The sequence below is a fragment of the Apostichopus japonicus genome, chromosome 19 (genome assembly GCF_037975245.1).
Source record: "Apostichopus japonicus isolate 1M-3 chromosome 19, ASM3797524v1, whole genome shotgun sequence".
NCBI classification, from domain to species: domain Eukaryota; kingdom Metazoa; phylum Echinodermata; class Holothuroidea; order Aspidochirotida; family Stichopodidae; genus Apostichopus; species Apostichopus japonicus.
The window spans coordinates 16,682,043-16,698,352 of NC_092579.1; the positions used below are offsets into that span (position 1 = coordinate 16,682,043).

At 36.7% G+C, this 16,310-nt stretch overlaps 1 protein-coding gene across 4 annotated transcripts; it reads right to left on the reverse strand.

Moving 5' to 3' along the window:
• Window positions 1–266: 266 nt before the first annotated feature.
• LOC139959344 (hexosaminidase D-like) lies at window positions 267–15,950 on the reverse strand. 4 transcript variants are annotated; one of them, XM_071956834.1, is made up of 14 exons: window positions 15,774–15,950; window positions 13,861–13,952; window positions 13,352–13,406; window positions 12,460–12,572; window positions 11,543–11,630; window positions 11,054–11,135; window positions 9,698–9,783; window positions 9,065–9,251; window positions 8,360–8,503; window positions 6,669–6,804; window positions 5,823–5,905; window positions 5,020–5,116; window positions 4,178–4,303; window positions 267–3,896 (listed from the first exon to the last, which is right to left on the reverse strand). In XM_071956834.1, exons 2-14 carry the CDS (start codon window positions 13,929–13,931, stop codon window positions 3,746–3,748), a joined length of 1,419 nt encoding a protein of 472 aa, XP_071812935.1. In that variant the 5' UTR covers window positions 13,932–13,952; window positions 15,774–15,950; the 3' UTR covers window positions 267–3,745. The 4 variants fall into 4 exon arrangements, with proteins under 4 accessions (XP_071812935.1, XP_071812937.1, XP_071812934.1 ...); XM_071956836.1 differs by lacking the exon at window positions 15,774–15,950 and adding an exon at window positions 15,630–15,767 and having other exon boundaries at window positions 13,861–13,944; XM_071956833.1 differs by lacking the exon at window positions 15,774–15,950 and adding an exon at window positions 15,630–15,767.
• Between the last annotated feature and the right edge of the window lie 360 nt (window positions 15,951–16,310).

The following is a 16,310-nucleotide window of genomic DNA, read 5'->3' on the forward strand; positions in this document are numbered from 1 at the left end:
TTGTGTATCAGATAATCGTGTTACCATTTCAATTCAAGTCAGGTGATGCGCGCAAATCTCACAAGCGCCACGTGCTCACATATTTGTAGAATTATGCCGACCACTACATAGACTTATATACGGGATCAAAGTTGCAAAGGGAATGTTTACCTTTTTTTTTTTTTTGCAAATAAGTAGTGGCAAATATATATAGGCAAACCATATTCTAGACCTAGCTATGATATTCAATTTGCTCAAACACATGTTGGCTTTGTTTTGTTGATTGTCATTGAACGTATTAGTGATGAGTGTGCGCCCCCCCCCCCATCTCCACTTTACCCAAAACACCGTCTTTCAGATGCTAACAGTGTGATATGTGTGGACGCCGTCACACCAATTGAACCCACATAGCCTCATATATAATTGAACAGCGGAAAAGGGGACCGAGAAAATTAAAAAATATATACGAATATGGTAAAGAACAAAGAATCTTCGTGGTAGAAAAGGATTTGACTCAATATGCAAATATATGTATGCATGTGACCTCAACCGAGATCGCTGTTCATGTCTTTCTACCAGCAGGATGGGCTATCAATCCTTATTTGGTGGGTATCCCTTCAGATAACTATATTGCCACCGTGCTGGGGTAAGGGTGGAGGATAATGTCCTTCCACAAGGGTTACATCGCTCATTATAGCTTGGTTGAGTTCAATGGTTCAAAGCCCGTTCCAGCCAAGAATGCTTTGTTTTATTAAATCATATTAATAAATATTCTGAAATAATGTTTTGCAAGAGGCGAGAAATTAATGTGGACCCAATACAGTGGTATAAATATGTTTGTACGATAACGCATCGAATTAATTTAGCGTATTGGCATAGCACTTACAATTTTCGACTTTTACCAGTCTTGTCCTAGAACTGTCTTAACCAAACGAATATTTCCCAAATTCTCTTTCAGTAGATGGAATGGTTCATAATTCTGATCTTAATTATCATATTCTTGCGATGTAAATGTACATATTTTATTGAACAGACCTGTTTTCTCCTGAATAGGGCGATTTTTAAATTTATTTGGCAGAGCCCAATACGCGGCTCTATATGTTGGTAACAACGGATAGTGATTTTCGGAGCACTATGACGATGTTTATATATATATATATATATATATATATATATATATATATATATATATATATGGGCGTGAAGGTCTAACAAATACTGCAAATTGGAAGTGAAAATATTAATCAATGAGAAATTTGAGCTAGTTTTGCTAGTTAATGAGGATTTGTTAAAGGATTGGTTCAGTTGTCATACATGTCTATGTTATATGGCAGAGGACAATAAAAGAACACAACGGTGAAAAAAAACTGTTCAAATATCTTTTTCGGTTAAAGAGATATTCAAGTGTAAAGTTTTATCAGATTGTGTAGAAACTGCTGAAATCAGACTAGCTATGATGTCACATCCTCACATTCCTGAAAAGTCTTTGTTTTTTTCTTTAAATATTTTGTGAGATTTCATGACTTTCAACCAAAAGATATGTCAGGAGATCTCATATTTGTCAAAGGAAGTATTTGTCTCAGATTAAACATCTGAAGAATTTTTGATTATATTATTTTCCAATGTGTTAAAAAAATGTAAATAATTTTTAAAGAAATATATTCACAAATGATAAGGAAGTGAGGATGTGACATCACACCCTCACAGTAAGTCTTTCTACACCAGTCGTTTTCAAAGAAATTTTGATATCTTTAAAGTGTCATCTTTCCTTAATAGAGCATGCTATCATGGTAGTTTCTTCACTGTTCTTTTTGTCCTTTAGTGCTCTTTCATACAAAATAGACATGTCAAACACCTGAACCAATCCTTTGAGTTTTGTTAAAAGAAAAATATATACTGTTGAGGACCACACTGGGGATCCCTGGTAGATAAATCTGGCCACTGACGATAGTTACTCAACAGCATCACAATTCCCCAGAACAAATATGGATTGTTAATGATAACTTCCTTGTAGTGATGCTGTCACCATGACTCTCGATTACTTCGGTAAAGTTTATTTTTGACCACCGAGATCATTTGATTTGTCAGTTTAAAGAATATAGTAAAGAATATTGTTCTGAAACATGACTGTCCAAGCAAAAATCTGTTCAGGGCAAAATCTAGACCTACTGGCTCTACATGTGCCTGTTTATCCAAACAGTAAAATGTATTGTTTTTGTTTATATCTTTATCTCACTTGCACATTCAAAATACTAAATAATAAGAAGCAGTCGATATAAAATATAAGGAGTTGGTCAGAGCTTTCCTTTTGAGTGGCTTGTATTTTTATAACACAGGAATGCAGTAGTGTTAGTGGTGGTCCACCCCCCCCCCCCAGTCACATTCAGTTGTATAATACTGAGTGACAGGGAGGTGACAACATCCTGTTAAAAATCACTACAGTAAAAGTGTCAGAAAGTTCACTTTGCTTGTTATTCAGTTTTCACTGGATTATCTTGACAATATGACAGCAATAAATTAACCTTGGACTGAACAATGTTCATAAGTGATAAATAAATGGTTGAGATTTAGCTTCAATAAATATCATGCCTAGCTTATTTTTGTCGACATAAATCAATCACAAAAGAAGCTAGTAGACACACACAAACAAAGCAACATATCTTAATGTTTCAAAAATGAATGTTCTTGGTCATATTAAGAATGATACTTGTTTTAGTTGATAACAATATAAAATGGTTTGAAGTCTCAAATTAAACTGGAACACAAATAATACTGACATTGTCAAAATAAATTAACTAGCCAAAAGGCAAGTACTGCTGGCTTTACAACTTTGTAGATAGAGAATTATACTATCAGTTTATGATATTTAGCTTATTTGCAACATACAATATTAAACATGTGATATCACTCAATTGGCAATAATCCAGGAAACGTAGCCATATCTTTGCTTAAGGAAGGTGGGGGGGGGGGGGCAAGGTATGGGTGGGGGAGTTAGTTAGTTGTCATCAACCAAAAGTTTGTAATATTTATTTTAATTGCAACATACAATAACATGTGATATCACTGAATTGGCAATAACCTAGGTAATGTAGCCATGTTTATGCTGAAGGCAAGGTGGTGGGGTAGGGAGGGGTATGGGTGGGGGAGGGGTATGGGTGGGGGAGGGAGATATCAGTCATTAGCCATACCACCTTGGGTACTGTGAAACCAGGCACCACACCCCACTTCCATTCAATAGAACATAGAAAGTGGTAGGTTTCAAGCAAAAGTTGCTTGTATGTATATTTATAGTTCAGAATAGGATTTTTAATAAAGCAAAGTTAAGAAAAATCTTTTTCGTTGTTGCTAGAACAGGATTCAAACCAGTGGGACCTCGGGATATCAAGTCCTGTGATCTACAAACTGAGGTATCCATCCTTTTAGTTAGAGGTGATCAATATATAGCTATTTCTTTGCTGGATGAGGGCTGGTAGTTGGGCTGTTCTAACAGGAAATTCGTTTTGCTCTTTTCAAGTTTTATATAATTCCCCAGTCAGTTTTTCACTGTGATCAATTGTTTCCATTGGTTGGACAGTAGCATCGAGTTGACTGTTTCTCAAAATAATATAAATCAGATGGAATCGGAAATAACGGACGGAATATTGGTACCATGGACTGAATGAATCAATTTCAGGTACAAAACTGTCTCTTTACATTAACTTTGGAAATGGTAGTAAAGAAACACAAGAAAAGAATGTTGATAAAGGCAAATATCACTAAGCATCGTCTACGAGGCAGTCGAGGATCCTTTGTGTAACTCGACATATTGAATCATTGGCATCAGTTGTTGCGTAATCCATTCTGTGATGGTTGGTTCGTGGTACACACTCTTCATCACCACCAGCATATGCTCCTTCACTTCATGCATCTTCTGCAATCTAAGGAGGATGAGGAACCAAAAACAGTTTTAGAATTTGTATTCACATAGATTTACATAGTAAAGTTCAAAAAGAGTTCAGAAGTTTATCGCTACAACAGGATTCAAAACCAGCGACCGATATATTTCATATTGCTACACCTCTCCTTGCGATGCCATTCCCCCCCACCCCCCCCCAGACAAAACGGATAAATTTTTAATGTTCAACTGGTTATTAATAACTAAAGTGTGTTTGTGTGGATGCAGGTGTGTGTGTATGTGTATAAATAACGTTACCCTTACCTAAGATCTGCATGTAATGGTGTAACTTCATCAGCCTGGACATGGAGCAACTCTGAGAAGATGATCACCAGTTGGAAGATAAGACTTCCTGGAAATGATAATGGACTCACTTCTTCCAAGTTATAGCTAAATAAAAATAAGAAACATGATCTAAATGATATCTGTGAATATAACTCTCAGGTAACTTCTTTCATACAAATGACGCACACACAGTAAACAAGTATTACACCAGACAAAAAAACATATGCAGTCCCCAGGGATTCTAAGGGGGGCCACTTCAACATTCTACAATACTCACGTAACAACTATGCAACAGATTTTAATTTTGAAGTAATTATAGATATAAAGAAAGGAAACATCTGAAAGAGCCACTGAATGAAGCAGCATTTGATAAATATGGAACCAAACTAAAGTTTGAAGCTGAAGGAACTGCATGAGAAATGTAGAAAGATGTCTGTATTAGCTAATGAGCCTAAGTTAATATACACCAGGTCACTGAATTATTCTGTCATATTGAGTTCATTTATGTTCTCAATTCATATTACTTAAAATGAAGATTGCAGCTGTCACTGCTGGTCATACTCTCCACCAATCTGGTAACCTTTCATGACTCGAGTCACGTGGTTTCCATCGCAATTTCCCTTTTTTATTTTTTACTTATATATATATGTATACATATATAATATGACGACTCGACTCAAGAAATAATCAAATTAAGGCCGCAAGGTTTATACAAGAAAATTGACAACCTTACAGTAAACAAGCCATCATTCTGTGAAGATAGCAAATGAATCACTAGCCCCAAATTGGTCCAAAAATTTGTTTTAACTGAATTTACTTACTCATGTTTTCTTCTTGGCATCTTCATGTCTAGTGAAATCAACGATGAGAAACCCAACTGTTTGGAGATATCCATGTGCATGTGTCTCCTGAAACTACCTTGAAGTGAAATAAATATTTGAACAAGTTTTGGAGGTTTAAGTTGGATCAAGCAATCAAGCAACGGTTAAGGCAATGTTTCATGAGCCCTTTCCTACGGTGGCTTAATATGGACATAGGAAAGAAAAAAATTGAGATGAAAAGTCAAAACTGAGATAAAAAGTCAAAAGTTTGAGATAAAATGTCAAAATTTTGAGATAAAAAGTCAAAATTTTGAGAAGTGTGGAACACTCATTTTTTTTTCTTATGTCCATATTAAGCCACCGTACTTTCCAAAGGAAATCAATACTACAATTGATCGTAACCCAATGCTCGAAATGGTAGTTACCATGACATCTTAACTTTTAACAACTTTAGTTTGTTTCCATCATCTCAAGGACAAAGCAGCTTAAAGACTTTTACTACATCAACGATACATGGCGATGCTATCAATCCGGAAATTATATAATAACACAGTATAATGCATTAATGCAATCATTTGAATTAACATTGTCTCCTGTTCATCCATTTTGGAGTCCATATTATAACCATGCAGGGAATTAATATGAATTATATCAAACATTGGAAATTAATTTGAATTAAATCAAACATTACCATCAAACATCAATATATATATATATGAAATTATTAATACACAAATTGATGCAAACACAAATATGGTCCACTCGCAAAGACTGTATTGGTTGGATCAAATTTGTTAACTTACCTTCTTGAAGTATCCGTAGGTTACAGACTAGGCTAGGTAAACCGGCTGGTAGCAACTCACACAAAGGGCTGAAATGTTGATACCTAATGAAGACATCAGAGAAGCACACTTTTGTTGTCATAGTGATAACATTCTTCCAATGAAATAGATCATGCAGAAGTCATCTTAAACAGGGTGGCAGACAAGATCTACCAAGAACTGAAATAAGACCTAAAAACAGCCAAAATATTTATGTCATCAGTTGTCATGGTGACAATAATTTCCCAATGAAGAAAACATATAGCCAATCATTGTGTAGATTGCAGTTTGTTTTACATTTTTTAAACAAATTGAAATTTGTATCTTATCATATGACCACATTCTAGGCAGAGGCAATATTTATCATCATGGAGGTCGGTGGAGGGCTTTTCTTGCACTGAAGATTATTGTTAAAACTCTGGTTTTTGCCGACAAAACAGTCAATAATCTATCATTAAATTTGAAACTAATTTTCTACTTTATGAGATTGTGGTGGCCAGGGCCACAGAATGACTGTCCTTTGACAGACAGTTTGCTTACTGGCCCTCCAACAAAGTGAGTGGACATTCTTAGTTTTGAGACTGTCCCAAAATTGATTTTCCTTGCTAAGGAAATTCAATGTATAAAGAACGTTAAAAACATTAAATCTCCCAAACGATGTAATAGATTTTTTAGCTGTCTAAGGAATTTGTTCCTCACAAGTATATCTGTCACATATCAAATAGATATCGATGGCCGGGTATGGTTCAGCTTTAAAAAAAAAATCGGTTTATGAGTTTAGTAATGCTGCCACTGTGCAGGGATTCCATGGTGCTAAAATATCCTTACCTCTGCCAGCCAGTCAAGGCTATGCCTTTACATTTGAGAGTCTGTGGTACATTGTCATGAATTTCTTTCAACCAAAGATGATGGTTCTGAATATGACGTCCAGTCGGGACTAGGAATAAGGAGCCACCGAATGCTCCTTTAAACAAATGAAAGAATAAAAGAGAACGTTGTTTATTGTACAGGGAGGAGTAGATCCAGGTGGGGGTCCCAGGCTGCCCTCATGAGATTCAGTCGGGACTAGGATTAAGGAGCCACCAAATGCTCCTTTAAAGGAATAAAGAAAAAAAGAAGAAGAAAGAATGTGTTCATCTTATGGGGAGTGGACCCAGGTTGGGGACCCGGCGCTGCCCTTCTGAGATTCTTTTTAAAACTAAAAATTAATTACAGACATAATTTAGTGATCGAAACAAGGTATACAGTGGAGATATGTTTAGGAAGCTACATCCACAGGCATTCCTGCTGTCCGCTAGTTACATGCAGTTTTGCTGAAGGTAAAAAGACACCTCATAGCAATTAGGAGAAGTATATCTAGCATCCTTAAAGATGGAAAGTTGAAGGAGGGAGTGAGGGGGGGGGGCTGAGGATAAAGTACCAAAGACTTCAAATTTAAAACAATTCACTAATTAAAAATGGCAACCATGTCTCAGTGTTTTCACGAGAATAGCATTAACGATAATACAATGGTTCTATTCAGAGGGTTGAACTAATTAATATTCAAATTAAAGATCAAACAGTGACCAAAAACACCTTTACTTCAATGATGATGTAAGTGGTACAAAAAAATGTGCTGGATAAGAATAAACATGATTGAGTCATTAAAAAGGCATGACGAGATTATACTTGGAAACTAAATTCTAGTACAAATAGAATCTGTACAGAATCTAGTACAGATAGAATGCTGAGTGTGCATGTTTTCTTTCCCAAAATTTGACACACACAACTCTTACATACTTTCCATTATATCCACCTCACCTTTCACAAAGTGTTATCATTGCATTTGAGGAGCTTGGGTCTGGTGTTATCAAATAGGGAGCCACCTGCCTCAGATTGTATATTAAACTACTGTGTTTCCAACCACGGTATCATCTTCTGCCTGAAATGTAAAATAATTATTTCAATCACACCTCTCTGCAGAAGAAACCGATATAGCATGGTGACCATGCTGACATATGATAATATGCTAGCTAAGAATGAGAATATGGAATAAAACTGCCATCTTTGAATTAAAAAAAAAAAGATAGTTTTCAAGCATTTTCAACCGGGTAAATGAAATGATGGGTCCGTGCCAGTTGTAAAGCTATTACTTCTGTCTTTTTGCTGTAGGTCATGAAGACAATCTGCTGATTTGAGAACTTTGAGACAATGTAGTTGTAGGGAAAATATCAGTTGCGTAGCAATAGATGGTTCATGGAACCATGGCTAATAAGGGTTGGTACTTTCTTTATGCCAAGAGCAGTTTAGATGAAGGGTGATGGGTTTCAGCTCTCACTATTAAACCGGGGGGCCACTGAATCTCTAGCTAAGGTATGTCAGAAATGTATTGTCATGAACTAAATGGTCACAGTAATTCTAATGTCAGGAGATTGAAACTGGGAGAAGGGTTTTAGGTAACAGTGACATCATCTTTCGTTTTCATACTCGAAGGTTCTTTCATCCTGTTGTGGTTTTTCTTCAAAAGATGTAAATGTTACCTTTAAATGCGGACGCTGCCCAGTAATGGCTAAAAATTTTGGCAAATCTGTTCCATCCTTGTTTCCCGACAGTTTCTTGAAAATTGTAGACATCTGAGGAGTATATCCAGACCATGGGATCTACAAGGTCACCGAGTTTGTATTCTGTCATTTGAAAATAAAGGTAAAATTTAATCAAGAAATGATCATAGAGCTGATGCCCAATGTAAGCAGAAAAGTCTAGTAGGGCATCCCCACCCCCCCCCTTCCCCAAGGAAAGAAGGAGAAGAAGAAAACAAAAGAGCTGGCAGATGCTGGACAAAGGATGGTTGGGCACTCTGCCTCTTTGCAGTATTCTATCACAGGGATTCTTTAAATTTGAACATCGTCTTACATTAAAGCTGCATCAGTTACCTAAAAGCAAGTTCACAATACGCAACTAACCATTTGGACATTTGAACCCCTGGAATGACGAGACCGATTCCTCACCATTTTTGAGACAAGACATCTATATGTAACTTTTATAATAATTTCAAATTGGTAATTGCTATGTTTGAATGGGTTTCTCTGTGCAATAAGTTAACGTTTTGAGTTTTCACGCTCAAATTTCCCTCTATGAATGTAATTTTAATTAATTTTCTCTGAAGATGTACCGGAAACAAAATATTCTAAAAGATTAAAAAATGACATTGGCTTTCTTTATCCACTGAGGTTGATCAATCTTACCGATAATTTGTGATGCATCAATCTTTCTGAGCATATCGTCCCACATTATCAGCTGGAGATTGGGCTGTTCGTCTTTCATAAATTTGAGCACTTGAGCGACATGATCGAGATAAATATCAGCCAAGCTGCTATTGACAGATTTTGCCATTTTCTCCCGACAACGTTGACATTGTCCAAGTGACATTACCTGTGAATATCATAAATCGATGAAAAAATTAATCGGTTTTGAGCAAGGTACTGAGGTAAATAACAGAATGGAATGCTGTCTTTCACAGAATAATTGTCTGCCGTAGGACAAACTTACGCAGGTTACAAACAAGGAACGGAATTCTTAAAGGGCAAGCAATAAATAATCTATTTATTAAAACCTGGAGCAATCATTCCATAACTGTGCTTTCATTCAAGTGTTTATGAAATGCTAGATGTAGCACAGCCTTCCTTCCTCCATGGACGCTTAATGTCTCTTTGTGATCCTTTCTGAGACAAAGTAAGAAAACACATGAATTGTTTTACTCTAATTGATCATATCAAAAGTCATTTGTTTTTGGTGTAACTTGGCCTTTTAATCTTTGCAATGTCTGTGGTAAATTGAAAGGCTAGATATCTTTACAGAGAAAAGTGAACGAGGTTAACCTCATCGGCACCGATATGGAAATACTTCAACTCCCGATGGGCTTCAATCATTTGAGTCAACATTTTCTTCAACAGAGGAAGTGACCCTGCATCAGAGAAAAATTAACAAATTTACTCAAAATAATAAAGTATAATAAAATCATCCAAATCTCAGATAAAAGGTCCTCATTGACTGGTAAATCTGCACCACTTTATGACATCAAAATTCCACAGCAAATGCAGTTCATTAGCTTGAACGGATTCATTTTCATTTCAAATAATAAAAGAAAATACTTGTCTGATCAGTGGAGTTACAAAGAGTTGCATTAAAAACATTCAAACTAGTAAAGTTAAACAAAGTTGGACTTTCCTGTCAATATTTGAAATTAACTTTCCGAAATAAGTTTATAAGCTAAAGTTTGATGGAATTTTAGTATCTATATAACAAGTAGAATGCTCTAAGTGATTAAGTGACATAATTTACGGTTATTCACATCTCGTTAGCATTCCTCACAATGTTCACCTTGCAAACAGTTGAGTATCAGAGCCAGACTCTTTTCATTGTTAATATTTTATTATTATTCATATGACAAGTATCTATGCTTCCTAACAGGTTGTCGTGTTTACAAGGTTTTCAATCTTTGACCTCTGGTGACCTTTCACCAACACAAAAAAACTACAGCCTTCTTCTTCTCAATATGATGCACCACATGCCAAGTATAAAAGGTCTTCATTTTTTCCTATCATGAGATATTGAGTCTACAAGGTTTTCAGCATGTGACCTTTGGTGATCTCAGATGACCTCCGACCTCCACCAAAAACAATACCTATCTTCTACTCAATATGGGACATCTTACATGCTATGTAGGAAAAGTATCCATGATTCCTATCTTGAGATATCGTGTTCACAACCTAGGCATCACACACACACACACATGTTTGTATTACATTCAGACCGAGGACCCCATTGTATTTTCCATTGTTCAAATCCACGAACCCTAACCTTAACAATACCCCATACAATAGAATTCTTCCGAGGACGTGGTGATTCTTTAGAAATCACAACCAAGGACCTGGAATTCTTTTGTTCAAGTCCTCGGTCAGATAGAAAAACAAACGCACACATACACACACAAGCCAGCATTACTGCATAGGTTTCTCTTGTCATTTGAAACCAAAAAATGGTACTTTTGATTACCAAAAACAGCAATTCTACTTCATGAAAACGAGACTTTTGAGCATTTTCAAGCAGAGGCAAGTATCCCTGTGCCTCTACCCAACCCCCCCCCCCCCACCCCAAGCCCTTCTGCAAATAGTAACAGCAGTCTTACTGACACACTTCGTATTAGTAGGATGTAATAGTTGTCTCCATCTTACCTGGGTGAGATGGACAGATGGCGGCACATGCAGGATCCTCGACTTCCCTGAGATGCTTAAATTCCTTCTGCTTCAGGACAAACTGGAAATTGGATCAAGATATATTGAAAATAAATAATCTTAATCATAAGTTAATGATGAGAATTCATCATTTGCTTATTTGCTAATAATTTCATTATCTACCTTTCTAGGGTAACAGTACGTTCCTGATCAACTGGTATTGTCCTGTTTTTGCAGCAAAAGTATTTTATCCCACCGGCAAACTACTCTAAATTGAAAGGTGTTTGTGAAAAGTTATTACTCTTAACATAAACTTAAAAAATATACACACGTGGTAAGCATCACTTTACGGGCCTGTTTCGGAAGAGTGATAAAATTGAAACCTTTGACATAATTGATGGCCACATAATTTAGTGCAACTATGATAATACAGTATTAAAGAATGACATAAATTCATGAATATTAGTAAGTAATTGCAAATCTTCTCACCTCCAGATGACCAAATGTCTGTGCAAGAGGCACATACTCCAGTCCAAGTGATGAGGCCCTACTCTGCAGCTCAGCTATTTCAGATTTACTTGAAAAGTAGAAAGTACACAAACATTGACTACCTTTAATTATATACAGCACAGAAATGAGCTCACTTCACAGCATGTTGTGAAGTGTGATATAGATACAGGTATCGGGAGATATTGCAAATATGACCTATATTGGATACAGGAATTTTGGGTTGTGGGGGAGGGGGTGGGCGGGGGGGGTATGGTGAGAGGTATGATTCATAATATCATGGGTATCAGGAGATGTTGAAATAGTAGATTGCATGTAATATTGGATACAGAAGATGATATCTTATATTCCATATGATTAACATATGATGTATAATTGGCCAATGGATAAAGGGAGATGTTACAATATATCACACTCAACACTACATGTTGGTATCAGTAGACATTGACTAGATAAGTAATCATAAGGTATATTGAATATTTCATGTACTGCAGGCATCATGACATAATGTGATACATACAATGTAACATTAACAAATATCGCGATTTCTTATCATGACGAGAATTAGTCCATTAACCATAGGTTGCATTTTTCAGCTCTATTGACCTCAACTTACTAAAACTTTATCTCTCCTGCAAACAGACTGGTGAGTTTGGAAGAGCTGATTTGTTCACACCTTGCCATGTGTGCCTTGATCTGATAGTGATATGGCTACTAGCTTTTGTGATGAGTTGCATAATAGACGGATAGGCAGCTCGACTAAAGTGCGAAAAGATGTGACTGATCACTCAGCTAACCAACTCGAAAAAACCTGCCGTTCAGTACAAAGGGCTAGTTTTTGGATGCAACCTATAGTTAATGGTCACTTTCACAGCATGATTATGACTATTACTTCATACTTGTATGACTCTACAGGTTTCCTCAAAACCTCCAGATCTCCATCAAATGGGAAAGTATCTTCATACTCCATCAAGAGACCAGTGGCACCCCAGATCTTCAATTTAGGAAGTAACTGTACATAGTGAGAGAAGATAAACAATGATGATAACAACGACAACGATGATGACGAATATGTGTAATTCACTGGTAAATGTCTCAAAAGATGATCATGGCGGAGTGAGGCAACGGTGAGAAAGAGAAAAGCAAGAAACAGACGAGGAATGAGATAACAAAAGGTCAAAGTCAACTACAATGCATGTTAACTGTCCTATACATTACTGTACGTACAATAACATACACAGGATATACACTGTACAGTGGCAGTACATTACATATACCGTATCACATGGCCAACTCAGAAAGTACAGTAACGTTGAATCACCGAGGCGTCTGAAATTGTCCTGCCCTTTAAATATGTCCTTGCCGAGTGTATACCTCTAAGTTCTAGAAACAGATGAGTTTTCAGACTAGATTTGAAGGAGAGAGCTAAGAGATACGACAGGAGTAGTCATACACTACGTACAGAGCAATAGCCACCCCAATAGAAAGTTACATAGAAGGCTCAAACAAATATACTTTACTTGACCTTTATCAAGCCAATAAGCTTTGAAATTTAACTCAAATCTTGTAACTAACTGTGCTATATCTGGTAGGATGAACTTGAATCATATGAAACTTGAAATTCAACGCCAGTCATGTAGGTCACTTGGCCAGTAATGGCCAATATTGTAGCGCACAGGCGCACTGCAATAAAAAGAGTATAACTCAACCAACACATATTATTTTCAAACAAGTAAACAATACAACCTTATTATCATAAATTAATAATCATGTTCAAATTATGCAATCTACCTCCAGCAGATATGACAGCTTTGGTGCAGCTCCCTTTAAATCCATGTGGACCCATCTAAAAGCAAATCAAATGAAAAAAAGTAGGAATTATTGAAGAAGTTGGTAGCAAACAAACTCACAAGATAAATAAAATGAAACCAAAAAGCAGGTTGTTTCATGAACCTGATACCGTGGCAAAAAATATAATATTGGGAATTCATAGAATATGAAAACAGTTACTTTATTACTATATTTGAGCATTTCTTGACTGTCAACTGAATTCTTCACATGTTGCTGCAAGGTTGGCCACACTGAAATACCCCCCCCCCCCACCCCCTTCTATTCTACACCCTCCCATCCTCTCTTCTCAAACAATAGGATACCACATATCTTTCTAAACATAGGTACAACACCACTATTATTATAAGATTTCCCTTGAAGACAACTTTTCATGATACTTAATAGCTAGAGCTACACAATGTCCAAGTTATGAAGAAAGAAAAAAACTCTTAAAATATATAATAACTCACCTCTGAATTCCTGGAAGCCCTTGGATTGACTCACTGTAGAGTTCGTCTGTTGTGACTTCCACCAAATCCATGGCATATGATTAGCTATAGCACTAGAAAGAAACAAAAATTTGTTAATATCTTCATAGTTTTGAAAAAGATTGCCAACATTGTTAACAAGTTAAGTTAGACCAAATCAAGTTTTCTAATCAACCATTTTTTTGGTTTTGGTTTTTTATTTTGTGCAACCAAATGTTATGCCTTTTGTCACTAACTTTATGCTGGGAATCCATTTTGGCTCATATATAAATGTAGTCAGTAAGTAGTTGAAGCGTGCTCTTCAATTTGGACTAATAAAAACACATTGACTCAAATTAAGTAGACCGAATGAAGGTAAGTAACAATCTTTGGAAAAAATGGTCAAGCCATCTTGGATACACACACATGCAATTCACTCCAGGAGTGACACTGTGTGCAACTGACAGAATACCCTAGGCCCAAGGTTAGTTACTGTATATCCTACATAAATAGAGTTACCACTAAAGAGATATGTATATGTTGTTTATATAGTCAAAGTAAACTGAACATGACTAAAAATACATTCACACCAAAAAACTACTCTGGGTTTCTATTTAGATGGGAGCTATTCTCCCCGATCATCCAAGAAGACTGGCGATCTCGTTCATTTACTGGATCATCGGTTCAACAAGCATTGCTCTGGAGCTTATTTAGCAAATCATCACTTCAATAAGTTCGAGTTTGAGTCACTCCAAGATTAATGTATGTCGTCCAGTTACATAGTTGTTGACAATTCATAATCATGGACGTTAAATATGAATCTAAGAGGCTGACTTTGGTCAGTTTGCAGCTTTGATAAGTCAATGATGACTTCTTCGCAAGTTCCTGCTTGCAGGAGGATCTAAAATACAAACATACATACAATAAGCTATGCACTGTGCTGTGCTTATTTACACAATCGTTGATTCAACTATGATGGCACTCTTTCTTAGTTTACCCGTTCGTCGGCTAAATTAGGGGTGCATATTTACCTGATTATACTAGGTATAATAAATCTGCGTGATGCAGAGCTTATTTAGCAGACCTCTGTGAGTGTGAGATAAAGAAAACAGTATCAGGCTCAGATACTGGGTTGGGTGCACACAGCCTTCCCATTTTCAGCTCTCATCCCCATACAGTAACACACAACAAAGTGAAAGAAGTTATTAGCCCAACCTTGCATTTAGACCTAATTATAAATCTAATTTGTGGCAATAAATATAACTTAGAATGTACCATTTCACATCTAAACCCCTCCCCTCCCCTAACACTGGAGTCGGCTTTAACAGGCTCACAATACCCATTCCAACTTTCAGGTGCTTACAACTTACAAGTAAATTTGGCGTTACTATATCGCAGGCACCTTTTGCGCGAGTCATTGTTTTGGGTGTACCAAGATGACGCGACTGGCCTTCAAATCGCTGCAAAGCGTATCATTGTCAGCTGTTGGAAGTAGCTTTTATGTGCTGAATATCTGTGATGTATAAACACAAATACTTTCCTGTGTAGCTATTGATCATGAGTCCCTCAGATCACTGACTGTGATCGGGTGAATAAGCTAGAGCGCCATACTTATTCACCCAACGATCTGCTAAACCTTCTCTGGGCCTAACCTACTACTAGTACTATAGTAGCCTACTATTAATCGCAACTTTAGTAGGCCTATATTGCTGATGCTAAAACATGACAAGGTTGAGTCATTAATATTTGAATCAATGGAGGGTCTGTTTTGCCTTCGAAGTCTTCAAAAGGGTCCTAGGTGGCAACACTTTGCCCCTTGTTTTCTAATTGATGTGCTCTCCCGAGGGCCTGATTACCGCACTTCGTTCTTGTTGTAAATAACCTGTCTTCGTTCACGGAATTTATTATTTGTTTACCAGGTAGTGAGGGTGTTCAAAAGTATGTCCACGACCATGGTCCTTATTGGAACGCCAATGAGATTTCATATTTCCTGGTTGCCTACACAGAAATGTATTAATTTCTGAGGTTCCCTATGGTCGTATAGGGCGTAAGGAAGGTGGCTCCCGATGCTATGGTTGTAAGTAATAATTCAAGGTGTGCTTTTGATGCACGTCCAGTATATACCCTTTGACCTAATAATGTATCACACAGTCAACTATTACCACCACTTTCCATGTGTTCCACTATACAGTCAATTCCTTCATGCCTTGCAAGCAACTCTTGTAAATCTACGGGAATATGCTGGTCAGGAAGATTACCAATATTTTTAATAGTAGGCCATGGCAGGTTCCGGACATTCAGGGTTACAAGCAACAGAGAAAACTGTTAAAGAACTGAAACAAACCTTTTATGAGTGGAGTTGTGTTTATTAATGTATTTTTACAACATCTCTCACAATATTATTATCATACAAAATCTTGTACACCAGTGGCGGAGAAACAGGGGGGTTGGGT

Coding starts and splice junctions, on each gene's coding strand:
- LOC139959344 (XM_071956834.1), bottom strand. CDS start 13,931: ATGGATTTGGTGGAAGTCACAACAGACGAACTCTACAGTGAGTCAATC. Junction 12,573..13,351: donor AGCTGTCATATCTGCTGGAG/GTAGATTGCATA, acceptor CACTATGTACAG/TTACTTCCTAAATTGAAGAT. Junction 11,136..11,542: donor AGACATTTGGTCATCTGGAG/GTGAGAAGATTT, acceptor TCCAATTTCCAG/TTTGTCCTGAAGCAGAAGGA.